General features: G+C 49.3%; 1 protein-coding gene across 1 annotated transcript in view; it reads left to right on the top strand.

The window, feature by feature from the left end:
• LOC149457036 (uncharacterized) overlaps positions 1-27,105 on the top strand; it is an 84,335-nt gene that overhangs the window by 47,047 nt on the left and 10,183 nt on the right. The window contains exons 2-9 of the mRNA XM_089684149.1: positions 3,445-3,547; positions 5,680-5,713; positions 8,222-8,283; positions 9,713-9,770; positions 12,758-12,813; positions 18,754-18,792; positions 20,447-20,546; positions 22,265-22,356. Of these exons, the coding sequence (XP_089540275.1) occupies positions 3,454-3,547; positions 5,680-5,713; positions 8,222-8,283; positions 9,713-9,770; positions 12,758-12,813; positions 18,754-18,792; positions 20,447-20,546; positions 22,265-22,356 (535 nt within the window). The 5' untranslated portion in view covers positions 3,445-3,453. The remainder of the gene's footprint in view (positions 1-3,444; positions 3,548-5,679; positions 5,714-8,221; positions 8,284-9,712; positions 9,771-12,757; positions 12,814-18,753; positions 18,793-20,446; positions 20,547-22,264; positions 22,357-27,105) is intronic.

The following is a 27,105-nucleotide window of genomic DNA, read 5'->3' as shown; positions in this document are numbered from 1 at the left end:
CCATCTATGCTGCTAATTCTCCAAGGTCCTACATCATTGGCCATTGGGCAACCACTGCTGATGAAGCTCCTGCATACAAGCCCAGCTGTTACATCGTCTCTGGCTCCTGGCCAATTCCTGGCATCTTAGGCTCCAATCACATATAGGCATTTGAATCGCAGGAAGGATTGCCATGATTCTGCCCGTGGTTGCAAAGCGTGCTGGTAAAATGTCAAATCGCACATCTGCATGTTCAGGTGCCACTCATCTCAATCGCACCTAAAAATACAGAGCGATTCTGACAAATTGCGCTACAATCGCGCAAACCAAATCATGCAACGAATTTTGAAAAAAGACATTTTTCAACTTTTCTTGGGCGACACTCCCTTGGTGTAATAAAAATGAATAGTGCTGCGCTCCTGTGTTAATTACCCATACTAATATGTGATAATGAATAAATAAATATCCAACTCATACAATCTTGTGATTAATATACATGTGCAAATGGTGTTAGGGAGAAAAGAAGAGAAAAATTTTTTTTTTTATAATAAACAATTATGATCTCCAGAAATGTCCGTATGTAATAAATAGTCCTCTTGAGACTATTTATTACATACGGACATTTCTGGAGATCATAATTGTTTATTATAAACATTTTTTTTTTCTCTTCTTTTCTCCCTAACACCATTTGCACATGTATATTAATCACAAGATTGTATGAGTTGGATATTTATTTATTCATTATCACATATTAGTATGGGTAATTAACACAGGAGCGCAGCACTATTCATTTTTATGAAGATTTTGGCACTGTTTATGAGTTAGTGGATGTAGCTAGTGAACCACATGTGTATTCATTTTTTTCTCTCCTGAAATACTCTGCGCTGCCGGAGGACTCCACTCCTTCCTCTATAACTCTCCTCTCCTGAAATACTCTGCGCTGCCGGAGGACTCCACTCCTTCCTCTATAACTCTCCTCTCCTGAAATACTCTGCACTGCTGGAGGACTCCACTCCTTCCTCTATAACTCCTCTCCTGAAATACTCTGCACTGCCGGAGGACTCCGCTCCTTCCTCTATAACTCTCCTCTCCTGAAATACTCTGCGCTGCCGGAGGACTCCGCTCCTTCCTCTATAACTCCTCTCCTGAAATACTCTGCACTGCTGGAGGACTCCGCCCCTTCCTCTATAACTCTCCTCTCCTGAAATACTCTGCTCTGCCGGAGGACTCCGCTCCTTCCTCTATAACTCCTCTCCTGAAATATTCTGCACTGCTGGACGACTCCGCTCCTTCCTCTATATCTCTCCTCTCCTGAAATACTCTGCTCTGCTGGAGGACTCCGCTCCTTCCTCTATAACTCTCCTCTCCTGAAATACTCTGCTCTGCTGGAGGACTCCGCTCCTTCCTCTATAACTGTCCTCTCCTGAAATACTCTGCTCTGCCGGAGGACTCCTCTCCTTCCTCTATAACTCCTCTCCTGAAATACTCTGCACTGCCGGAGGACTCCTCTCCTTCCTCTATAACTCCTCTCCTGAAATACTCTGCACTGCTGGAGGACTCCGCTCCTTCCTCTATAACTCCCCTCTCCTGAAATACTCTGCGCTGCCGGAGGACTCCGCTCCTTCCTCTATAGCTCTCCTCTCCTGAAATACTCTGCGCTGCCGGAGGACTCCGCTCCTTCCTCTATAACTCTCCTCTCCTGAAACACTCTGCACTGCTGGAGGACTCATCTCCTTCCTCTATAACTCTCCTCTCCTGAAATACTCTGCTCTGCTGGAGGACTCCTCTCCTTCCTCTATAACTCTCCTCTCCTGAAATACTCTGCTCTGCTGGAGGACTCCGCTCCTTCCTCTATAACTCTCCTCTCCTGAAATACTCTGCACTGCTGGAGGACTCCGCTCCTTCCTCTATAACTCTCCTCTCCTGAAATACTCTGCGCTGCCGGAGGACTCCGCTCCTTCCTCTATAACTCTCCTCTCCTGAAATACTCTGCTCTGCTGGAGGACTCCTCTCCTTCCTCTATAACTCTCCTCTCCTGAAATACTCTGCTCTGCTGGAGGACTCTGCTCCTTCCTCTATAACTCTCCTCTCCTGAAATACTCTGCACTGCTGGAGGACTCAGCTCCTTTCTCTGACTCTCTTCTCCTCCTCCTCATGTTCAAGATGGTAGGTAAAAGTTCATGAATGTCAATGATCACCACCGCCATTTCATAGAACCACGTTACACAATGAACAGTTGAACTGAAGTGTATTGTGGTTCTTGTTCGAGTTGAACCGCAGAAGGCTGTTGTCTGTAAGGTTGATGTGAAGATAACGGCTTCCTCTGAGGAGTCAATGACAAGCTCACAGCATGCAGATAGGATCACACAGGAACAAGAAGAGACGCAACCTGCACCAGGCATACGCTCACCAGCCACTCTATTAGGTCCACCATACTGGTGCCGAGAAAATCTCACCCACACCATGACACCACCACCACCAGCCTGAACCAATGATACAAGGCAGGATGGATCCACCACACCATGACACCACCACCACCAGCCTGAACCATTGATACAAGGCAGGATGGGTCCACCACACCATGACACCACCACCACCAGCCTGAACCAATGATACAAGGCAGGATGGGTCCACCACACCATGACACCACCACCACCAGCCTGAACCATTGATACAAGGCAGGATGGGTCCACCACACCATGACACCACCACCACCAGCCTGAACCATTGATACAAGGCAGGATGGGTCCACCACACCATGACACCACCACCACCAGCCTGAACCATTGATACAAGGCAGGATGGGTCCACCACACCATGACACCACCACCACCAGCCTGAACCATTGATACAAGGCAGGATGGGTCCACCACACCATGATACCACCACCACCAGCCTGAACCATTGATACAAGGCAGGATGGGTCCACCACACCATGACACCACCACCACCAGCCTGAACCGTTGATACAAGGCAGGATAGATCCACCACACCATGACACCACCACCACCAGCCTGAACCATTGATACAAGGCAGGACAGATCCACCACATTGCTTTGCAACGTTCAAGCTGGTGGTTCAGTGCTGCTTCCCTGAACTTCCGCTCTTCACAGTTAACAATGGACAGTGTATTCTGCAACCAGCCTGTTAGCTACAAGAAAAAAGGAGGGAAGAGGCATGGAAGTCTGTTGCCCTTCTAAGCTATGGGGCTGTGTGATTCTATTGCTCCACACAGTGTAGGAAGACACAACTCTAGGGTGGCTCCCTAGGATGCTGCAAGAGAAAGGAGCCACCCTGAAACAGGAAGCTTGGGTTAGTGATCATGGGCACCAGCTTGAACTAGAACATGGGCAAGTATTAAAAGATAAGGAAGCTGCGTACTCAGTAAACGATTAAACCGGCTGCTGAAAGTGCTTAAAACCTAAAACTGTAGAATTAGATGTTGAATCATTTTTCTTTTTCCAGGCCCGTGCCATGGACTCTGCAGGTGCCCTGTGGGCTGTGGCCTTAGTCCTTCCTGTCATTGTCATCACCACCCTGTGTATCGGCTGCAGAAGGAAGATCCCAGGTATGAGGTTTTGCCTATACGGGTCTGTTTGCTGGGGGGTAAGTAGCGGGCAGAGTGCTCCCCCCGGGGGTGAGCAACCTTTTCAGGCACAGATACCAGCCCAGCAGTATAATGACAATCAGTGGTGTGTTCATTCTGTGACATTCAGGGGTGGACTGACAACTCATGGGGCCCCCGGGCAATAGGGGATCATGGGGCCCCTGTGTCCTTGCCCAGACTCAAAAAAGCCTATGAAAAAGGTACCAGGGGCATCTCATGGGGCCCCCTACTGACCCCGGGCCCTCGGGCAGTGCCCGAGTTTCCAAATGCTCAGTTCGCCCCTGGTGACGTTTAATGGCACCACTGGAAAGCCAGATAAGTAAAAGAGCCTCTGTGACCAAACCCCGCTGGGCGCGGTGAAATGCGTCAGTGGGTGTGGCTAGCGCGGTGTTGAGACCACTCAACATATACAACGCGCTGGACTCCCGGGGTTGGTCTTGAGCGGCATCCGCTCCCCCCTTATGTGATCCCAGACAGTGGTGTGTTAATTGGTGCTATTTATAGGTGCTCCAAAAATAAACCTCCAGCAAAAAAAAAAAAAAAGCCCGAGCCACGTCCCGGCACTAACCACGCAAACGGCAATCTCAACTTTGCCAGGAGAACGGTATTTGCCTGACTGCATTGTGCCAAGTGTAAAGTTTGGTGGAGGAGGGATTATGGTGTGGGGTTGTTTTTCAGGGGTTGGGCTTGGCCCCCTAGTTCCAGTGAACTCTTATGGCGACATTTTGGGACAATTTCATGCTCCCAACTTTGTGGGAAGAGTTTGGGGATGGCCCCTTCCTGTTCCAACATGACTGCCCACCAGTGCACAAAGCAAGGTCCATAAAGACATGGAGGAGCCAGTTTGGGGTGGAGGAACTTGACTGGCCTGCACAGAGTCCTGACCTCTGGGGTGTCACTGGGGATGTCAGTGACACCAAGTCAGTTCCCCCCCAGTGTCAGAATGCCTGCCGCAGCCCCGCTATAAGTCACTGATCACCACCATTACTAGTAAAAACTAAAAAAAAAAAAATCCCAGTATATATACAGCCATCAGGGGCGGACTGGCCATGCGAGAACTCGGGCACTGCCCGAGGGCCCGGGGTCAGTAGGGGGCCCCATGAGATGCCCCTGATACCTTTCATAGGCTTTTTTGGGTGTGGTTTGAGTGTGGGCGAGGACACAGGGGCCCCATGATCCCCTATTGCCGGGGGGCCCCATGAGTGGTCATTCCGCCCCTGACCACCCCTGACCGCCATTTGTAAATGTTATAACTTTCACGTAAACTAATTAATTTACACGTATTGGGATTTTTTTCAGCAAACACACGGAGCAGAATACATTTTGGCCGAAATTTATGACGAAATTTGATTTTTTAATTTTTTTTTACTGGACACGTTTAATAGCAAAAAGTCAGAAATAATGTTTTTTTTTCTCAAAATCGTCGCTCTTTTTTTTATAGCGCAAAAAAATAAAAAAACCGCAGAGGCGATCAAACAGCACCGAAAGAAAGCTCACTTCGTGGGAAAATAAAGACGTAAATTTCATTTGGGTGCGGCGTTGCACGACCGCACAATTGTCGGTTACAGTAACACAGCGCCGTAAAGCAAAAAATGGCCTGCGTTTTTTTAGCGACACAATTAATGAAAAATGTGGCAAAATGCTCCTTGCTCAGTGGTACTTGAGCTACTTTGGCGCATTGGTCAGGCGTAGGAAAACCCATTCATGTGAATACGCTTCCCTATGCTGTTGCATGACACACGCTAAAAAGCCGTGTCGAACAGGCGTGATTGGGGCCTAACAGACATGATATATTATTTATAGATCCAGGGGCGGACTGACCATTTTAAACTCAGGCACTGCCCGAGGGCCCGGGGTCAGTAGGGGGCCCCATGACATGCCCTTGGTACCTTTTTCATAGGCTTTTTTGAGTTTGGGCAAGAACACAGGGGCCCCATGATCCCCTATTGCCCGGGGGCCCCATGAGTTGTCAGTCCGCCCCTGTATAGATCTATAATTATCATGTTGGTGTGGGGGAAGGGAGGCACCAGGGACGGCCAAGTAAAGGCAGCTTGAGCCTCAGCTTTCATTTAACAACTTTCTCTGTCTTTCAGTTCATATCACGGAGACCGGATATTACGAAGACAAGTAAGTTCACCTGTCGCCTGTCTGATTGGGGTTCACCATACACACCAATGATACGAATCTCTGCCAAACTATAATCATGAATGTGATCACAAGTCAACGGCGAGAGAACGCTGACCAATGGCGCTACGGAGCTGCATAGTCATTTGCCCAGTACAGGAGCATGTACTTCCGTTCTGAGCGAATGGGGCAAAAAATAAATGTAGCCAGGCTATGTCTTGTGTGCGAATGTCCATCATTTATTTTACATGAAAATACCACATTTGGCAGCTAGGTGGCGATAGGTGTTATAGGGAATTCCTATCATACCTAGCCCCATCTAGTGGTCAAATGTGGTATTTTCCTCCTGCCTGTTAGATGCTGGGTGACCCCTATAAAGCTTGACAAAGGAACAATGCCACCTGGAGGTCACAAAGGTTATTCGAGGTTCCCACCATCCCTGTGCTGAGTTCCTGGGTCTGTACGCCCGCTGTGCCCATTATGAGGGGTTCCCACCGTCCCTGTACTGAGTTCCTGGGTCTGTACACCCGCTGTGCACATTATGAGGGGGTCCCACCATCCCTGTGCTGATTTCCTGGGTCTGTACACCCGCTGTGCCCATTATGAGGAGTTCCCACCATCCCTGCGGTGATTTCCTGGGTCTGTACACCCACTGTGACCATTATAAGGGGTTCTCACCATCCCTGTGCTGAGTTCCCCGGTCTGTACACCCACTGTGACCATTATGAGGAGTTCCCACCATCCCTGCGGTGATTTCCTGGGTCTGTACACCCGCTGTTCCCATTATAAGGGTTCTCACCATCCCTGTGCTGAGTTCCCGCGTCTGTACACCTGCTGTGACCATTATGAGGGGTTCCCACCATCCCTGTGCTGAGTTCCTGGGTCTGTACACCCGCTGTGCCCATTATGAGGAGTTCCCACCATCCCTGCGGTGATTTCCTGGGTCTGTACACCCGCTGTTCCCATTATAAGGGTTCTCACCATCCCTGTGCTGAGTTCCCGCGTCTGTACACCTGCTGTGACCATTATGAGGGGTTCCCACCATCCCTGTGCTGAGTTCCTGGGTCTGTACACCCACTGTGCCCATTATGAGGGGTTCCCACCATCCCTGTGCTGAGTTCCCGGGTCTGTACACCCGCTGTGCCCATTATGAGGGGTTCCCACCATCCCTGTGCTGAGTTCCTGGGTCTGTACACCCATTGTGCCCATTATGAGGGGTTCCCACCATCCCTGTGCTGAGTTCCCGGGTCTGTACACCCGCTGTGCCCATTATGAGGGGTTCCCACCATCCCTGTGCTGAGTTCCCTTGTCTGTACACCCGCTGTGCCCATTATGAGGGGTTTTCACCATCCCTGTGCTGAGTTCCTGGGTCTGTACACCTGATGTGCATATTATGAGGGGTTCCCACCATCCCTGTGCTGAGTTCCTGGGTCTGTACACCCGCGGTGCCCATTATGAGGGGTTCCCATCATCCCTGTGCTGAGTTCCCGGGTCTGTACACCCGCTGTGCCCATTGTGAGGGGTTCCCACCATCCATGTGCTGAGTTCCCGGGTCTGTACACCTGCTGTGCCCATTGTGAGGGGTTCCCACCATCCCTGTGCTGAGTTCCCGGGTCTGTACACCAGCTGTGCCCATTGTGAGGGGTTCCCACCATCCCTGTGCTGAGTTCCCGAGTCTGTACACCCGCTGTGCCCATTGTGAGGGGTTCTCACCATCCCTGTGCTGAGTTCCCGGGTCTATACACCCGCTTTGCCCATTATGAGGGGTTCCCACCATCCCTGTGCTGGGTTCCCGGGTCTATACACCAGCTGTGCCCATTATGAGGGGTTCCCACCATCCCTGTGCTGAGTTCCCGGGTCTATACACCCGCTGTGCCTTTTATGAGGGGTTCCCACCATCCCTGTGCTGGGTTATTATTTATATTATGAGGAATGTATAGGAAGGAGATGGAACACACAAGAGGGCAGTGACACCACAAACTCCCCAACAGACAGGAGTTGCAGCGCTGACCTACCATCACATTACCCTGGAGCTGTCATGCTATGTGTGTTTGGAGCATCCTCTATCCTCCACAGACCTCAGCTGTACCATGTGATGAACATGATGAAAACATGCATGTATGTACATGACATTCCGTGATCTCTATCATGGCAACATTAGTAGCTGAAGTTACGTGTAAAGCTCACATTTCTCCCTGAAAGTCAAGGTTGGCCCCACCCCCTCTCTCCTTGTTGGTCTGTTTTTACTCATCACATTTGAAGGACCAATAGGGAGGCTCTGGAGGCGGGCTGAACATCGACCTTCACAGGAAAAGCTGAGATCCGCATGTAACTTCAGCCGCCTAGATCTTGGACCTGGTGCAGGTTTGGAGGTGCAGCTCTCTGTAGGTAACCTCTGCAGGTCTTCTAATCTTCCATATTTGCTGAGTTTACGTTGCCCTGACTTATAACAGGATCACTGTGAGGGTGACGCCTCCTTACCACCATTGACTGCTTTGTTTTCTTCTCTAGAGACCAGTACCACCCCCCATCATCAAGCTTTATAGTCATGAAGGGACCGTCGGGAAACATAAGTATGTATCCAAGATTTATATATGGCACCACTGACTTCACTGGCGTGCTGTATGTCAAGAGTCACGGAGTTAGGTGTTGGGGGAGGTCAGGTGATATGGTTGGGGGGGTAAGTGTTGGGGGAGGTTAGGTGATACGGTTGGGGGGGTGTTGGGGGAGGTTAGGTGATACGGTTGGGGGGGGTGTTGGGGGAGGTTAGGTGATAGGACATACTGTATACTAAGGGTTAAGTGTTGGGGGAGGTTAGGTGATACGGTTGGGGGGGTGTTGGGGGAGGTTAGGTGATACGGTTGGGGGGGTGTTGGGGGAGGTTAGGTGATACGGTTGGGGGGGGTGTTGGGGGAGGTTAGGTGATAGGACATACTGTATACTAAGGGTTAAGTGTTGGGGGAGGTTAGGTGATAAGGTTGGGGGGGTAAGTGTTGGGGGAGGTTAGGTGATACAGTTGGGGGGGGTAAGTGTTGGGGGTGGTTAGGTGATATGGTTGGGGGGGGTAAGTGTTGGGGGAGGTTAGGTGATACAGTTGGGGGGGTTAAGTGTTGGGGGAGGTTAGGTGATATGGTTGGGGGGGTAAGTGTTGGGGGAGGTTAGGTGATATGGTTGGGGGGGTAAGTGTTGGGGGTGGTTAGGTGATATGGTTGGGGGGGGTAAGTGTTGGGGGAGGTTAGGTGATAAGGTTGGGGGAGGGTTAAGTGTTGGGGGAGGTTAGGTGATACAGTTGGGGGGGTTAAGTGTTGGGGGAGGTTAGGTGATATGGTTGGGTGGGTTAAGTGTTGGGGGAGGTTAGGTGATAAGGTTGGGGTTAAGTGTTGGGGGAGGTTAGGTGATACGGTTGGGGGGGGGTTAAGTGTTTGGGGAAGGTTAGGTGATAAGGTTGGGGGGGGTAAGTGTTGGGGGAGGTTAGGTGATAAGGTTGGGGGAGGGTTAAGTGTTGGGGGAGGTTAGGTGATACGGTTGGGGGGGGGGTTAAGTGTTTGGGGGAGGTTAGGTGATAAGGTTGGGGGGTTAAGTGTTGGGGAAGGTTAGGTGATAAGGTTGGGGGGGGTTAAGTGTTGGGGGAGGTTAGGTGATACAGTTGGGGGGGGGGGTTAAGTGTTGGGGGAGGTTAGGTGATAAGGTTGGGGGGGGTAAGTGTTAGGGTCAGAAATAAATGTTAGGGTTGTTTAAACGTTAAAGTGGGTTCGGCATTAAAGTTTCATGTTAGAGTTCCTGGTAACATCCCCAGTAGAGTATCTGATTACTGTCTATGCTGGCCCAGCTCCCCAGCCCCTCCCTACATATCCTTTTCTATAGGAGCCAGGAGAGAAGTGAAAGAGAAAACTACAGAATGTCCCATCCCCCCACCCCGATATATTCTATGAGTATTATGATTTCTGGAATGAATGCCAGGTCTGCTTTAATGATTTTCTATCTTGCTTTCATCTTTCACAGTTTTGCCTCGAACGTCAACCTCCCACACCATCATGTCTACGCAGGAGCTCGCCGTCCCGTACGTGTCGCTGTTTAATCTGGTGTTGAGATTTTGCGCCGTTGCGGCTTTTTCTAAATTGACCGCGGTGTTAGCAAACAGCAAATAGTAAAGCTCTTTATTACATTCATGAAACTTGGATATATATTTGTATTTTATTATAAATAAATTTGTATAGCCATTAGTCCGGAGAACCTGATGGTACATTTCTGCACGGTGCGAACGGGGCAAAAAATCGAATGTTCTCGGGGTATTTCCTCTGCAAATCAAATATTTAATCTTTCATAACAAATAAAGTGAATAGGAAAACGTCACATTGTGGCCACCAGATGGAGCTGAGGACTACAGAAAAGAAATACTTATTTCCAGTGATCGTCGGCTCCATCTAGTGGCCATAATGTGGCAGTTTCACGAGACACACTATTTTTTAGGAATGAGTAACATTCAACCTGTAGAGGAAATAGCCCGAGAACATTTCATTTTGCCCCATTCGCACAAAACCAATGTAGCATCCAGGGGCGGACTGACCATTTGGGAACTCGGTCACTGCCCGAGGGCCCGGGATCAGTGGGGGACTCCATGAGATGCCCTTGGTGCCTTTCATAGGCTTTTTTTGGGTGTGGTTTGAGTGTGGGTGAGGACACGGGCCCCATGATCTCCTATTGCCCGGGGGCCCCATGAGTTGTCAGTCCGCCCCTGGTAGCAGCAGTTTCTCTGGATGAATACCTTTTGAAAAATTTTTTTTTGTATAGAAACACCCCATAGTGTGGAGGTAAAAGGTGAGGATTGGGTCCAGCAGAAAGTTGTCTCTGGAAACTGTTCCAATGTACGGGAGACCATAATTCCGCTGTCATCGCTGTTTCTGTATATTTGTCGGCTAAAACAGTTTTTATTTTAATTTCAAGCTTCTGGGAGCTAAACTTCTAAACCTTTCATGTCCCACCAACTAGGAGAGGCCTTCATAGTGTCCGTTCCATGAGTTTGGGGATTGGGGGACCACTCCCCTTGTGTGTGTCTTTCACTATTTGTCAGGGAAGTGGGTGGCGGGCCCCTTGGGGATTGGGGGACCGCTCCCCTTGTGTCTTTCACTATTTGTCAGGGGAGCGGGTGACAGGCCCCTTGGGGATTGGGGGACCGCTCCCCTTGTGTCTTTCACTATTTGTCAGGGGAGCGGGTGACAGGCCCCTTGGGGATTGGGGGACCGCTCCCCTTGTGTCTTTCACTATTTGTCAGGGAAGTGGGTGGCGGGCCCCTTGGGGATTGCGGGACCGCTCCCCTTGTTTGTGTCTTTCACTATTTGTCAGGGGAGCGGGTTGCAGGCCCCTTGGGGATTGGGGGACCGCTCCCCTTGTTTGTGTCTTTCACTATTTGTCAGGGGAGCGGGTTGCAGGCCCCTTGGGGATTGGGGGACCGCTCCCCTTGTTTGTGTCTTTCACTATTTGTCAGGGGAGCGGGTTGCAGGCCCCTTGGGGATTGGGGGACCGCTCCCCTTGTTTGTGTCTTTCACTATTTGTCAGGGGAGCGGGTTGCAGGCCCCTTGGGGATTGGGGGACCGCTCCCCTTGTGTCTTTCACTATTTGTCAGGGGAGCGGGTGGCGGGCCCCTTGGGGATTGGGGGACCGCTCCCCTTGCGTGTGTCTTTCACCATCTGTCAGGGGAGCGGGTGGCAGGCCCCTTGGGGATTGGGGGACCGCTCTCCTCGTGTGTGTCTTTCACTATTTGTCAGGGGAGCGGGTGGCAGGCTCCTTGGGGATTGGGGGACCGCTCCCATTGTGTGTGTCTTTCACCATTTGTCAGGGGAGCGGGTGGCGGGCCCTTTGGCGGATTGGGGGGCCACTCCCCTTGTTTGTGTCTTTCACCATTTGTCAGGGGAGCGGGTGACAGGCCCCTTGGGGATTGGGGGACCGCTCCCCTTGTGTCTTTCACTATTTGTCAGGGGAGCGGGTGGCGGGCCCCTTGGGGATTGGGGGACCACTCCCCTTGTTTGTGTCTTTCACTATTTGTCAGGGAAGTGGGTGGCGGGCCCCTTGGGGATTGGGGGACCACTCCCCTTGTTTGTGTCTTTCACTATTTGTCAGGGAAGTGGGTGGCGGGCCCCTTGGGGATTGGGGGACCGCTCCCCTTGTGTGTGTCTTTCACCATTTGTCAGGGGAGCGGGTGGCGGGCCCTTTGGCGGATTGGGAGGCCACTCCCCTTGTTTGTGTCTTTCACCATTTGTCAGGGGAGCGGGTGACAGGCCCCTTGGGGATTGGGGGACCGCTCCCCTTGTATGTGTCTTTCACCATTTGTCAGGGGAGCGGGTGGCGGGCCCTTTGGCGGATTGGGGGACCGCTCCCCTTGTATGTGTCTTTCACCATTTGTCAGGAGAGCGGGTGACAGGCCCCTTGGGGATTGGGGGACCGCTCCCATTGTGTGTGTCTTTCACCATTTGTCAGGGGAGCGGGTGGCGGGCCCTTTGGCGGATTGGGGGGCCACTCCCCTTGTTTGTGTCTTTCACCATTTGTCAGGAGAGCGGGTGACAGGCCCCTTGGGGATTGGGGGACCGCTCCCCTTGTATGTGTCTTTCACCATTTGTCAGGGGAGCGGGTGGCAGGCCCCTTGGCCAAGCACCCACCTTCTCCATGGCCTCTTCCTCCAGTAGGCATCCATCCTGCCCATGCACAGTTTGGCCTATAGGTGGAGCTGAGGAGCATACTTCTGCCAATATGCCCTCACCTTTTCATCTGTGGCATCAGACTGTGTTGCTCCCTAGATACGTTCTCCAGGAAAGAGATCGAGTCTTTGCATTTGTGTGCAGAGGAGGCAGATATGTCATACAAACCCTTCCGCTGATTACCCTTTATGGGGGGAAGGCTAGATCCGGCTCATAAAGCCCTGCAGATGAGGCGTGCGAGCTCTTCAGGGATGTTCTGGTTTCCAGTAAGGTCTTAGATCTCACAGAGCCCTTTCCTTTGGAGATGACATGAAGTGGAATATTAATTTAAAAAATATATATTTTCTGCCTGCAGGAGGTCTCCTATTCCCCCCGACAGCCGCAGGAGTTCAGTGGGAAGAGACATGAAAGGTGTGTATGAAAGCAGGACATTGATTTTAGCTGTACATATAGTTCTGACATGTTCCGTAGTGTTGTACAGAGAACACTGAGCTAGCACCAGTTGGTGATGTTCTGCAAGGTGTTGTTGGCTCACTCTGTTCTGGGAGCAGCACCAAGCCTGGGGCTCTCCTACAGCCCTTTCCCCAGCCATGATGCAGTGGGCTGGGGAAGATGAAGGCAGGGAGCTCTCCAGAGAGACAAGCTCAAGCTTCCAGGGATCCTTGACTTGGCCCTATGCAGGGTGAGTCCTTAAAAGCTTTTCAGAACAGTGTGGTATATAAATGTTGCCGTATACATGGCCGGATCTAGGGGGGTGCTGGGGTGGGTTATGCCCTCCCAGATTTTAGATGTGCCCCCCCCCCCCCAAAGCCAACCCTAACCTGCCACTATACAACCCTATTCTGACACTATACCACCCTGATCTGATACTTTACCACCTTAGTTTGACACTATACTGCATGGCTGGATCTAGGGGGGTGCTGGGGTGGGCTATGCCCCCCTAGATTTTAGTTGTGCTACCCCAAAGCCAACTCTAACCTGCCACTATACTACCCCATCCCAGCACTATACTACCCTAACCTGCCACTATACTACCCTAACCTACCACTATACTACCCTAAGCTGCCACTATACTGCCCTAACCTGCCACTATACTACCCTAACCTGCCACTATACTGCCCTAACCTGCCACTATACTGCCCTAACCTGCCACTATACTACCCTAACCTGCCATTGTACTGCTCTAACTTGCCACTATACTACCCTAATCCTCCATTGTACTGCCCTAACCTGCCACTATACTACCCTAATCCGCCATTGTACTGCCCTAACCTGCCACTATACTGCCCTAACCTGCCACTATACTACCCTAACCTGCCATTCTACCTCCCTAACCTGCCACTATGCCACCCTAACCTGCCACTATACCGCCCTAACCTGCCATTGTACTGCCCTAACCTGCCACTATACTACCCTAACCTGCCACTATGCTGCTCTAAATTGACACGATACCATCCTAAACTGATACTCTTAAGTCCTAGTTTGACATGACTGCCCTAGCCTGACACTATACTGCTCTTGACTGACACTCCACTGATCCCAGTTAAGGATTGTGTGGGGAGGAGCAGCTCTGTTGCCTATGCCCAGGCTATGTGCAATTCAAGGATGGGAGAAGGATCTGTGCCCCTGCCCTCTGCCCTTCCAGCATTGACCCCTGTCCTCTGACCCTCTGACCTCCCATCCTCTGCCCCCATGACATTATTTTACTGTACCCCCACATCGGACTGGATCTGACCTCCATATAGCTAAGGAGGAAGGGAAGCTTGCTATCCTGAAAGCTGAATTCAGGAAAAAGGAAACTCTTCTTGACAAGAACTGGAGCAGTAAGAGGTAAGACCTCAAGTTGAAGTCTCCAGAGGAAGCAGTGAAGAAGCAGAAGTTGGTCGCCTCTCTGAAGGAAAGCAGCGGTATGTTCAAAGAAAAATATTAGAATGAGGAAAGGTTCCGGCAGATGAAGAAAAGTTCCTGTTCCAGCAGCCAGATGGTGGATACAAGAGCAACGGTGACAGTATGGAAGTGATTTCAAGTGGTGGCCCCAGTACTATCCCTGTCCTTAGATCTGTCGCACAGTCACTATCTGCCCCCCTCCCTCCCAAACAGCCTGGGTCATCTCAGGAGGAGGTTGAGGAAATGGCAGAATGCTTCAGGCCATTGAGGAAATGGAATCTCCATTGAGTGGCAGAAAATTTCGATTTTCCACCAACTTGTTGGATGAAGATGAGGAGGAGGATGTCAAGGAAAAGCTGAGGCTTATAAAATTCAAGATGGTGGCAGTGCTACAGTGTCTGCTAACAGAGGACATGCTGGCGCCTTGTCATTTAAAGGACGTGCTGGTGAGGAAGTGCCCCTCGAGAATCTCTCTCGTTGTGTGGAAGATGTTCCTCTGCTGCTACAGAGGAAACGATTGCATCTTCTGATGAATCCTTGCAATCGGCAAGGCATGCAGGAGGAAATGGCGGAGATCCAAATACAGTAGTGCCTGGTGGCTGGGGGAACACAGAGCAGGAGTCACATGGACACTAAGACTGACGAGCAGGAGTGTTATATGGACATCAAGGCCGAAGGGCAGGAGTGCCGCAAGACTACATAGTTGGAGTGCCGCTTGGACATCAAGGCTGCCGAGCAGGAGTGCCACAAGGCTACATAGCTGGCGTGCCACATGGACATCAAGGCTGCTGAGCAGGCATGTCACATGGACATCAAGGCTGCAGGGAAGGAGTGTCACAAGGTTACATAGCTGAAGTGCCGCATGGACATCAAGGCTGCAGAGCAGGAGTGCCACAAGGCTACATAGCTGGAGTGCCGCATGGACATCAAGGCTGCAGGGAAGGAGTGTCACAAGGTTATATAGCTGGAGTGCCGCATGAACATCAAGGCTGCAGAGCAGGAGTGCCACAAGGCTACATAGCTGGAGTGCCGCATGGACATCAAGGCTGCCGAGCAGGAGTGCCACAAGGCTACATAGCTGGAGTGCCGCATGGACATCAAGGCTGCAGTGCAGGAGTGCCACAAGGCTACATAGCTGGAGTGCCGCATGGACATCAAGGCTGCAGTGCAGGAGTGCCACAAGGCTACATAGCTGGAGTGCCGCATGGACATCAAGGCTGCCGAGCAGGAGTGCCACAAGGCTACATAGCTGGAGTGCCGCATGAACATCAAGGCTGCCGAGCAGGAGTGCCACAAGGCTACATAGCTGGAGTGCCGCATGGACATCAAGGCTGCTGAGCAGGAGTGCCACAAGGCTACATAGCTGGAGTGCCGCATGGACATCAAGGCTGCCGAGCAGGAGTGCCACAAGGCTACATAGCTGGAGTGCCGCATGGACATCAAGGCTGCAGTGCAGGAGTGCCACAAGGCTACATAGCTGGAGTGCCGCATGGACATCAAGGCTGCCGAGCAGGAGTGCCACAAGGCTACATAGCTGGAGTGCCGCATGGACATCAAGGCTGGTGAGCAGGCATGTCACATGGACATCAAGGCTGCAGGGAAGGAGTGCCACAAGGCTACATAGCTGCAGTGCCGCATGGACATCAAGGCTGCAGTGCAGGAGTGCCACAAGGCTACATAGCTGGAGTGCCGCATGGACATCAAGGCTGCAGTGCAGGAGTGCCACAAGGCTACATAGCTGGAGTGCCGCATGGACATCAAGGCTGCCGAGCAGGAGTGCCACAAAGCTACATTGCTGGAGTGCCGCATGAACATCAAGGCTGCAGAGCAGGAGTGCCACAAGGCTACATAGCTGGAGTGCCACATGGACATCAAGGCTGCCGAGCAGGAGTGCCACAAGGCTACATAGCTGGAGTGCCGCATGCACATCAAGGCTGCCGAGCAGGAGTGCCACAAGGCTACATAGCTGGAGTGCCGCATGGACATCAAGGCTGCCGAGCAGGAGTGCCGCATGGACATCAAGACTGCAGGACAGGAGTGCCACAAGGATACATAGCTGGAGTGCTGCATGGACACTAAAGAAGTACATTTTTCTGAAGAGAGGACTTTTCCTGATAATGGGACTTCAGGTAATTGTAGTGCCACTGACAGTATGGTGAGCGGGACTGCTGTTGGGGGGAGGAGGGAGGATCAGGTGGTGGGTAATCTGCTAAACCTGAATTCAGACGTTCTTATGCAATCGGTAAATGTACCTGAAGCCGGGAATTCTATGTCCGCGTCATCTATCCAGGGTAGGAGCCATGCTAGGTCTGTGCCAAGGACAAAGCCATGCTGCTGCTGGAAGGAAGCCAGTTGTGGGGGTTTCACCTAACGCAAGTTCCTGAAGATGCCCATCGGATGGGCGAAACGCGTTAGTGGGGCTTTCTGGTGATGTCACTTTCAGCATGTGCAGCGTACACATGCGTTTGAATTTCATGATACAAGTGAGTGTAGAGGAGTGCTTTTTTGTATGGTAATAAAATGTAATCATTACTGCACTATGGCACTTCCCCCTCTTCTGTTCTTCTGAAATACTGTGCATTGAGTGGAGAAGTATTGGCTGTTGTGGAACATTTTGCACAAGATACGGTAAGATTGAGACTTTTTAACATCAATATTAATTTGCCATATTTATGTGTATTACGTGAATATGTTATGGCACGACATTGGTGGTTTATATGGTAACATTGTGCCCAGGACATGGCGATTTCTATCGATGGAAATTGGTGTAGTATATACGGTGTATGCAGTATAGAGCCTAACGGAACAGCACTAATCTCTATAGTACATATATATATATTATTCACATAGTGTGTTTTTGTTTTTTTATTGAAAAAAAAATTCTCTGGGACTTAAGATGTAATAGGAAAAATAAGGCCTGAGGATTCAGGTGGTTGAATGTGTGATTTGTTTTCATAAACGATGATATACTATGGCAAGGGTCTCCAAACTTTCTAAACAAAGGGCTAGTTTACTCACAGACTTTAGGGGGGCCAGATTGTATCTTTTGGGAGTGGAAAAGGTCCTGACGTCAGTTGGAAAAAACAATGCCCCATCTTTGGTGTCAGTGGAAGGAATTGTGCCCCATCGTTGGTGTCAGTGGGGGTAATTGTGCCCCATCGTTGGTGTCAGTGGGGGTAATTGTGCCCCATCGTTAGTGTCAGTGGAAGGAATTGTGCCCCATCCTTGGTGTCAGTGGAAGGAATTGTGCCCCAACCTTGGTGTCAGTGGAAGGAATTGTGCCCCATTGTTGATGCCAGTGGGGGTAATTGTGCCCCATTGTTGATGCCAGTGGGGGTAATTGTGCCCCATTGTTGATGCCAGTGGGGGTAATTGTGCCCCATCATTTGTGTCAGTGGGGGGAATTGTGCCCCATCGTTGGTGTAAGTGGAAGGAATTGTGCCCCATCGTTGGTGTAAGTGGAAGGAATTGTGCCCCATCGTTGGTGTCAGTGGAAGGAATTGTGCCCCAACCTTGGTGTCAGTGGAAGGAATTGTGCCCCATTGTTGATGCCAGTGGGGGTAATTGTGCCCCATTGTTGATGCCAGTGGGGGTAATTGTGCCCCATTGTTGATGCCAGTGGGGGTAATTGTGCCCCATCATTTGTGTCAGTGGGGGGAATTGTGCCCCATCGTTGGTGTAAGTGGAAGGAATTGTGCCCCATCGTTGGTGTCAGTGGAAGGAATTGTGCCCCATCCTTGGTGTCAGTGGAAGGAATTGTGCCCCATCCTTGGTGTCAGTGGAAGGAATTGTGCCCCATCCTTGGTGTCAGTGGAAGGAATTGTGCCCCATCCTTGGTTTCAGTGGAAGGAATTGTGCACCATCGTTGGTGTCAGTGGGGGGAATTGTGCCCCATCGTTGGTGTCAGTGGGGGCAATTGTGCCCCATTGTTAGTCAGTGGGGGGAAATGTGCCCCATCATTAGTTTCAGTGGGGGGGAATTGTGCCCCATCTTTGGTGTCAGTGGAAGGAATTGTGCCCCATTGTTGGTGTCAGTGGGGGGAATTGTGCCCCATTGTTAGTGTCAGTGGAGGGAATTGAGCCCCATCATTGGTGTTAGTGGAAGGAATTGTGCCCCATCGTTGGTGTCAGTGGAAGGAATTGTGCCCCATCGTTGGTGTCAGTGGGGGGAATTGAGCCCCATCATTGGTGTCAGTGGGGGGAATTGTGCCCCATCGTTGGTGTCAGTGGAAGGAATTGTGCCCCATCGTTGGTGTCAGTGGGGGGAATAGTGCCCCAAGGGCCAGATAGAAGCACGCAAGGGGCAACATCTGGTTTGGAGATCACTGTACTATGTTAATAAATATCAGTAAATGGCCCTGCTGGGATGGGACTATACTACGACTAATGGGGTTGGGGGCAGATTTAAATGTTTGCATTCTACCCATTTCTTTGTAATTGATGGCAGTGTTTTCTCTTGTTGCAGGATTCCCATCCGGTTTTGACTCGGCACCCCTCTCTCCAGGTAGGGGCTCCACCCTCATCATTTCCAGGTTTTTCCAAAGAATCATCCAAACCCTCAGATATCACTGTTTTATGTCCTCTAGTTCATTTTCCAGGTTACAGGCAGTCCTTGGGTTGAGGACAAGATAGGTTCTGTAGGTTTGTTCTTAAGTTGAATTTGTATGCAAGTTGGAAAGGTTAAGTGCAACTCCAGTCAATTATTTTTAAGTTTTGGATAGCATAGGGAAAGATTAACTGGCCATGTAGTGATGGGGGATTGCTGATGGCTCCTCTGGATAGTAGGAGGCAGCAAGATGGCTACCCAGTGATTTCTGGGGCCAGTGTGACAGCACTCTATTTATTTCAGGTACTTATATAGCGCCATCAATTTACACAGCACTTTACATATATATTGTACATTCACATCAGTCCCTAACCCTCAAGGGGTGTACAATCTAAGGTCCCTAACCCTCAAGGGGTGTACAATCTAAGGTCCCTAACCCTCAAGGGGGGTACAATCTAAGATCCCTAACCCTCAAGGGGTGTACAATCTAAGGTCCCTAACCCTCAAGGGGGGTACAATCTAAGGTCCCTAACCCTCAAGGGGTGTACAATCTAAGGTCCCTAACTCACATTCATACATACACATACTAGGGACAATTTAGACAGGAGCCAATTTTCCTACCAGCATGTCTTTGCAGTGTGGGAGGAAACTGTTGTACCCAGAGGAAACCCACGCAGGCACAGGGAGAACATTCAAACTCTAGGCATGTGGTGCTGAGGTTGGGATTTGAACCAATGACCATAGTGCTACCAGGCAGAAGTGCTAACCATTTAGCCACTGTGCTGCCCCACATTCTGCCTCCGTTTTTAAATATGAGTCATATGCAGGGAATATCTGATTGCCTCTCGGGGAATCAGGAAGGATTTTTTTCCCCTGCAGGAGCAAATTGGATCGTGCTTTGCTGGGTTTTTTTTGCCTTCCTCTGGATCAACTGTGGGTGTAGGATTATAACTTTTTTTTTTTTTTTTAATGGTTGAACTGGAAGGACTTTTGTCTTTTTCCAACCAGACTGACTATGTAACTATGTAAGTCGGATGTTTGTAACTCGTAAACTGCTTGTATTTGAAAAAAATGAAATCCGCAGAAGAGTTATAGTAGTGGAGGAGCAGTGTTGTCACCCTAGGACAGTACTACAGAACACCTCCGCCTCCCCTCCATAACATAAGAGAGATGTTCTGAAATTTTCAGAGATAACTGAGAACAATGTAACTGATAAGAGGTAGTCATCAGCTGATGGAGTAGCTGTGTATGTGGAGGCTGACAAGTGCTAGGCTTGGAAAGCCTGAGAGGATTGCCTTTTGTGTAGTTAGTGCCGAAACACGGCTCGGGTTTTGGAACTGTTTATTTCTGGAGCACCATGCAGTACCTGCAAATACTGGACTGGTATCTGTGCCTGAAAAATGTTGCTCACTCCAGGGACCATTTTACCAGCTACTTACCCACAGATCGCATATGGTGGAGAATGCGGGCATGGATCGCTGCCTAAGGTCCTTGCCTATAACCCTGCAGAAGCGCATGAGCCAGGGGGACCCTAAGTTGGTGGATAAACAGACCTAAAACATTGCTTTCCAAGTGTATAAACATAGTGCAAATGTATGTATTTTTTTCATAGGGCTTCCAACCTCTAAAAAACAAGAGGAGGAGGATGAAGACCATGAGTATGATAACTATTCCAACTACTCCAATGACTCCAAGCCCACCCCGGGCTACATGTAAGAAAAAAAAACGACATAGAGTTGGTTTTCATAGAAAACTATCACTGTCCTCTCCTACTGAGAATACCAGTTGCCTGGCTGTCCTGCTGATCCAATGCTACCAATGTTTTTCTGAGTCACTATCTGAGTCAGAAGTCCTGATCTGCATTGTTCTCAATGGATTGGGAGCATTTTTTTTTTATTTTTTTTATTGCCTTATTAAATAAAAGTTATAAAACATAGCCTTGGGGCATTCCCCGGCTCAAAAAACCCCCCAGATAGCTACATTAACACCCATAGCCCAACTCAACCTGAACAATCCTCAGTGTTGAGGTCAGGAATATACTTGGTGAGATTGGAAACAAATCAGAAACAGAAATTTGGCAACATTCAAGAAATTACAGGCGAGAGATCAGGTACCTAATGAGTATGTTGGACCATATCACAAAAAGTGCTGAGAATCAGTTCCCTGTTACTCCCATCCCCCCTCAAGGGGGTTGGGTAAGGCAGGAGGGGTACATATAATGGAGACCCCAGACGACAACCCTTCACCAATCTCCCACCATGTAGAGATATTTATGGAGGGTTGAGCATGAGATTAAACAGAAACGATATGCTCTTCAGCACTGGCAGTAGAGGAGGATTCCAACTGGATAGTCCAAACTTTAGGAAGTTTATTTGGGCAACCTCGGGAGAGATATGTCATTTTATATGGGGGAATCACTGCGTTGACCAGCTTCTTCCAATGGCCTAAGGTAGGGAAGGGTTATCAGATTTCCAGGTCAACACAATGGTCTTCCTAGCATAAAAAAGTAGTAGACTTAGTAATATTCTGGAAGCCCTAGAGAAAGCCAGATGGTCAACCAGACTCAGTAGGCAAACTGACACCGTTAAGGGGACAGAAATTGTGGTGACCGAGCAGAGAGGGAGCATTTTTGGAAGGAAGATGCAGAAAGGATAGCTCTATATTTATCTCATTTAAAGCTCAGGCTCTGTGCCCCCCTCAAAGAAGCCCCCTTTCCCCCTTGTGTTCTCTCCCCTTAGGCCAGCCATAAACTGCTCAAATCCTGCTGAGCAGGACGAGATTCGAACTGTGTGTGGGCAGGCTGAATGTACCAAGTTGATCGATCGATCAACTAAGGTACAACCCGCCTGCCGGCTTTACTTGCCATTATCGCTAGCAGCTGCTATTATTTTGACCTGCATTGACCCTATTCTGACTTGCAGTTGACCTTATTTTGACCTGCATTGACCTTATTCTGATTTGAAGTTGACCTTTTCTTGACCTGCATTGTCCTTATGCTGATTTGCATTTGACCTCATTTTGACCTGCATTGACCGTATTCTGATTTGCAGTTGACCTTATCTTGACCTGCATTGACCTTATACTGACTTGCAGTTGACCTTATCTTGACCTGCATTGACCTTAGTCTGATTTGCAATTGACCTTATTGTGACCTGCATTGACCTTATTCTGACTTGCAGTTGACCTCATTTTGACCTGCATTGACTTTAGTCTGATTTGCAATTGACCTTTTCTGACTCACATTTGACCTTATTCGGCCTTGCAGTTGACCTCCCTCTAAGCTGCATCAAGCTGCTTATGCATGCCCCTTGATTTGCATTGGGTGTTCTTGAACAAAGATAGACCCATGTATACAAACTCTTAATAAAAATCTGTACCACGCAGTTTTTGCTCAGACATGTTTCTTTTCTTTTTGTTCGTGTCTGTACAGCGAGGTGCTTCCTGATGACAGCAGTACAAAGCCACCAGAAGCAGAGATGGAGTCCTGTTCTGCCCTCGTCAACCGGGAGAGCCTGTCCTCAGGTACAAATCACTTTTAGGGCGTGTACATATGATTTTTTTTAACTTAAGAATTATTAGTACATTTTTGCTTTTTGGTAGTTTATACAGTTAATGACAGTTTTTCAAAGAGCAGAGAAGACCACCTGTGTATATACTGTGATGGGGCTGCCTTGTGTCACGGTGTAATAAAGGTTTGGTGGAACCCAAGGTTCTCACCTGTGCAGGTTGAGAAGCTTTGGCATGTTTGTCAGTTTTTTCCAGGATAGGGTCCTGGAGCCTGGAGGCTTTGTAGAGAATTGAATGGGATGAAGCCTCCAACCTTCAATGCTTGATTTGATGGTGACCAGTACCTATTAATTGTTCAGATATGCACAGGCATTATAGTATGAGAGCTGAGTAAAGTTCAGTGCTTCTCCCTCCCCAGGAGACCAATGTGCTGCCGGAGAGTCGCAGGTGTGTGCAGACCAGGGGTGGACTGACCATTTGGAAACTCAGGCACTGCCTGTGGGCCCGGGGTCAGTAGGGGGCCCCATGAGATGCCCCTGGTACCTTTTTCATAGGCTTTTTTGAGTTTGGGCAAGGACATAGGGGCCCCATGATCCCCTATTGCCCGGGGGCCCCATGAGTTGTCAGTCCGCCCCTGGTGCAGACGCACTGATAGTGTTTTGAGTCTGGCCTTTGACCTTTTTCTCAGTTTAAGCAGGTCAGAAAGAAATCATGGAATGTCTTGAGTCTGGCCTTTGACCTTTCTCTCAGATCAGGCAGGTCAGAAAGAAATCAGGGAATGTTTTGAGTCTGGTCTTTGACCTTTCTCTCAGTTCAGGCAGGTCAGAAAGAAATCAGGGAATGTTTTGAGTCTGGCCCAGGGGCGGACTGACAACTCATGGGGCTCCCGGGCAATAGGGGATCATGGGGCCCCTGTGTCCTTGCCCAAACTCAAAAAAGCCTATGAAAAAGGTACCAGGGGCATCTCATGGGGCCCCCTACTGACCCCGGGCCCTCGGGCAGTGCCCGAGTTTCCAAATGGTCAGTCTGCCCCTGGTCTGGCCTTTGACCTTTCTCTCACATCAGGCAGATCAGAGGTCAGAAACAAAACACTCGTAGCTTATCTGCATACACCCAAGACTCCCTGGCACCCAATGGTGTGGTGATACCCAGGGTTCTCCTCTATGAATGTTGAGGGGCTTGGAGATATGTGTCTCATTAAGAGAAGACTGGCCTTTTGGTGTCTCCAGGATTATACATTTCTGGTGTGGGACCTGGATCCCTGAGGCTTTGTAGAGCATTGGATGGGATGAAGCCTTCTCCCTGGCAGCAGAATGGTTTGGTGAGGAGGGTGGAACCCTGAATTCTACTCAGCTCCTATATCATAAGGCATATACACACCTGCACAATCAATAGGTGCTGGTCACCTTCAAAATATGGAACCAGTGTTGATGGCTCCATCCCATCTTATGCTCTACAAAGCCTCTAGGCCCCAGAACCTATTCCAGGATTTACTAATCCTGGAGAAAACTAAAAGGCCAGTTTTCTCTTAATGAGACACACATCCCCCCTCAAGCTTCATGAGAACCCTGGGTGGCCCACCAAACCCTAAGCATGCACCACCAGTAAGATCTTACCTCCAGCACACAACTTACTCTCTCTTCCAGCCCTTTGCAAACACTTTGCTCACACCCCAATAATACCTGCACTCCAGCACACAACTCACCGCCTTTATCAAGGCCAAAGCAAGTATTCAATTAGATCATTTACAGTGACACCACGATTCACAAATTGTCCTATGTGCACCACAGGAGCCCCAAACTCAATACTGAAGAAGATGAAACAGGAAGGCGCTTCTAAGTGCAGTATTCCAAGGTCAACTTTTAACCACTTCCCGACCGGCCGTTGTATATAAACGGCCGGATGGTGGCAGTGTAGGGTTGGGTGGCCGTTTATAAACGGCCTCCCCGCACCCTGCTTGCACCCTGGGAGCACGCAGCACCGCGATCCGGTGCCCGCTGTGTCCTCCGGACACAGTGGAACACCAATCATCGGGCGGGACCTCGATCATGTGATCACATGTAAAGTAGTAAGCAAGATGTCACTTGTGACATCATTGCTTACTACGTGTGAAATCTGTGAATGATCACAGAGGTCACATGGTACAAGGCTATTCACAACAGCCTTGTACCATGTGACAAGCTGTGACCAATCACAGCTCACACAGTATTTCTCAATGGCTGCAAGAATGCAGACAGAGAGAAAGAGAAATGATTGCTTTTACATCTTATATGGGTGTAAAAGCAATCAGTGTAAAAAAAAAAAAAAAAATCTTCATCACCCCCCACAAGTAGTACAGTGTCACCATGGTGACACTGTACTGCTAGGGTGACAGTACGTAAAAAAAATAAATAAATAAAAAATAATATAAAAAAAAAATAAAAATGTAAAAGAAAATGTTTAAAAATTATACTTTTTGGTTATAAACTAATTTGGATTTTTTTTTTTACTAAAAAGATAACGGAATAAATTTTGGCCAAGATTTATGATGAAATATTATTTCTTTGCAAAATTTTATAAAAAAAACACTTTTTTTCAAAATTTTTGGACTTTTTTATTTACATAGCAAAGAAAATAAAAATCCCAGCGGTGAATAAATACCACCAAAATAAAGCTTTATCTGTCTCCAAAAAATGGTAAAAAATTAATTTGGGTACAGTGTTGCATGACTGCGCAATTGTCATTCAAAGTGTGATAGCGCTGAAAATTGCCCTGGTCAGGAAGGGGGTAAAAGTGTCCGGTCTGGAAGTGGTTAATGAAAGCGGTTTGAAAACACTTTGAACCGCTTTTATTAAAAGTTGACCTTGGAATACTGAATGTAGAAGCGCCTTCCTGTTTCACCTTCTGCACAGAGTTTGCTTCCACTCAGTACCGGTTTTCCCAAACATCATCCATCACTGGGCTGCCATTCCTCCAGAGCATCCTCCACCAATGCACCCTGCTACCCATTTTACCCGAACTCAATGCTACCGCACCTTTCAGAATGAATTGTAACGTCGATCATGAGCTAGGGCTTCTCATCCAAAATCAGTACATGACCTCACCAATGGGCACAATTTCCCAGAGACACACTTCAAAATCTCGCCTTCCTAGAAGAGTGGAGGATGGTATAGCCAGCTCCATATTAATGGCCATGGTTTTGGAATGGGATGTCCAAGCAGCTCATTGACAGTAGGTGTGATATGTCCGCATAGTATCGTTTCAGAGGCTAAACTCCATATTTCAGTTGAAGAAAGAAACACAAATAACCATGCTTGTGTCTTTCCAGTGATTTATGTGAATGTGGAAGGTCCAGCCCAGTCAAAGGGTACGTAAAATACCTGCTGCTTATGAGCGTTTTCTGCATCTGACCGATGATTGTAGCAGCAAAAAAAAGAGACTGGTTCACATATTTGTCTGCGAACTGCAGAATGTCATTGAAACTGAACTCCTTGCAGATATTTCTACTGCGGTCTATAGAGTCACTTATTATTTTCTATCATAATTACCCGAGTCTTGATAGGGGCATCCTGTCATCACCTGCATAGACTAGGATAGGAAGGGGCAGCACCAGGGGCGGACTGACCATTTGGAAACTCGGGCACTGCCCGAGGGCCCGGGGTCAGTAGGGGGCCCCATGAGGTGCCCCTGGTACCTTTTTCATAGGCTTTTTTGAGTTTGGGCAAGGACACAGGGGCCCCATGATCCCCTATTGCCCGGGGGCCCCATGAGTTGTCAGTCCGCCCCTGGGCAGCACTGGACATCAGCGAGGCGCTCCTACATGCACATGTGAATGACACACTCCCTGACCTTAGGTGGCTACGCTCACTCTTCCACTGTATCTATGGGTTGTCTCCAGGCTCCCTCAATGACTCTACAGCGCGTTGTGGTGTGTTGCTTTGAAAGAAATGGTGCGTGTGCTTTTTTTGGTGGTCAAACGAATGGCCTCCCTAATACATGCGTTTAAAGTGTTACTAAACCCACAACAGGAAAATCAGTCTGTAGATGCAGTAAAGCATGCTTGTTATACTCACACTGGAACCTAAGGGGTTAATCATCCGCATGGTGTAAACAGACTGTTTGATCCTGTCTTCTCTGCTCCTCCCTGTAACGGAACCGACCCAGACTGCGCTTGAGTACTTCCGTAAGAATACCGCTTCCCCGTCCGAACACCGACCACAGACACCACACCTGACCATACAAGACTAGACACCAGTCTTGAAGTAAACCAGGAGGTAGACGACTTTATTTGAACACAGATACAAGATATATACACTCAGGGGGCAATCCCCCCTCCCTGCATAATGACACAGGGTGGGGCAATCTACATTTAGTAACAAGAGACACACAGGTATTCAAACTTCACACCAGCAGACAGTCCCATCAGGAGGGAGGGCTGCTGGAGACACCCCCCACTAAGCTAATACACATAAACACATACATCCCACAATAGTTTGCTCCCAAGCCAGACACACAATAGAACAATGGGAAGCAGCCACATAACATCAAACAATCAACAACCCCCACCCCACCTATCTCCTTAACATGTCTACACGTCTGAGACAAAGCCCGCGCAATATTAGGATAGATCACCCTGTACCCCTAACAGGCACAGGGTGATTTACACATAAGAGGGATATGGGGAGCTAAGACCGGGGTCTACCCACCTCTCCAAAGTGAGCTGTGTTCCATGGTCCCCCCACCCAAAGTGACTCCCATCACACTCCCCTTCTTCTACTGTCCTCG

This window comes from Staurois parvus, unplaced genomic scaffold, assembly GCF_062004578.1.
Source record: "Staurois parvus isolate SC_StPar_1 unplaced genomic scaffold, SC_StPar_1.0 ptg000338l, whole genome shotgun sequence".
Classification (NCBI taxonomy): domain Eukaryota; kingdom Metazoa; phylum Chordata; class Amphibia; order Anura; family Ranidae; genus Staurois; species Staurois parvus.
The sequence above is the reverse complement of the archived record's forward strand: the minus strand, read 5'-3'. Positions and strand labels throughout refer to the sequence as shown.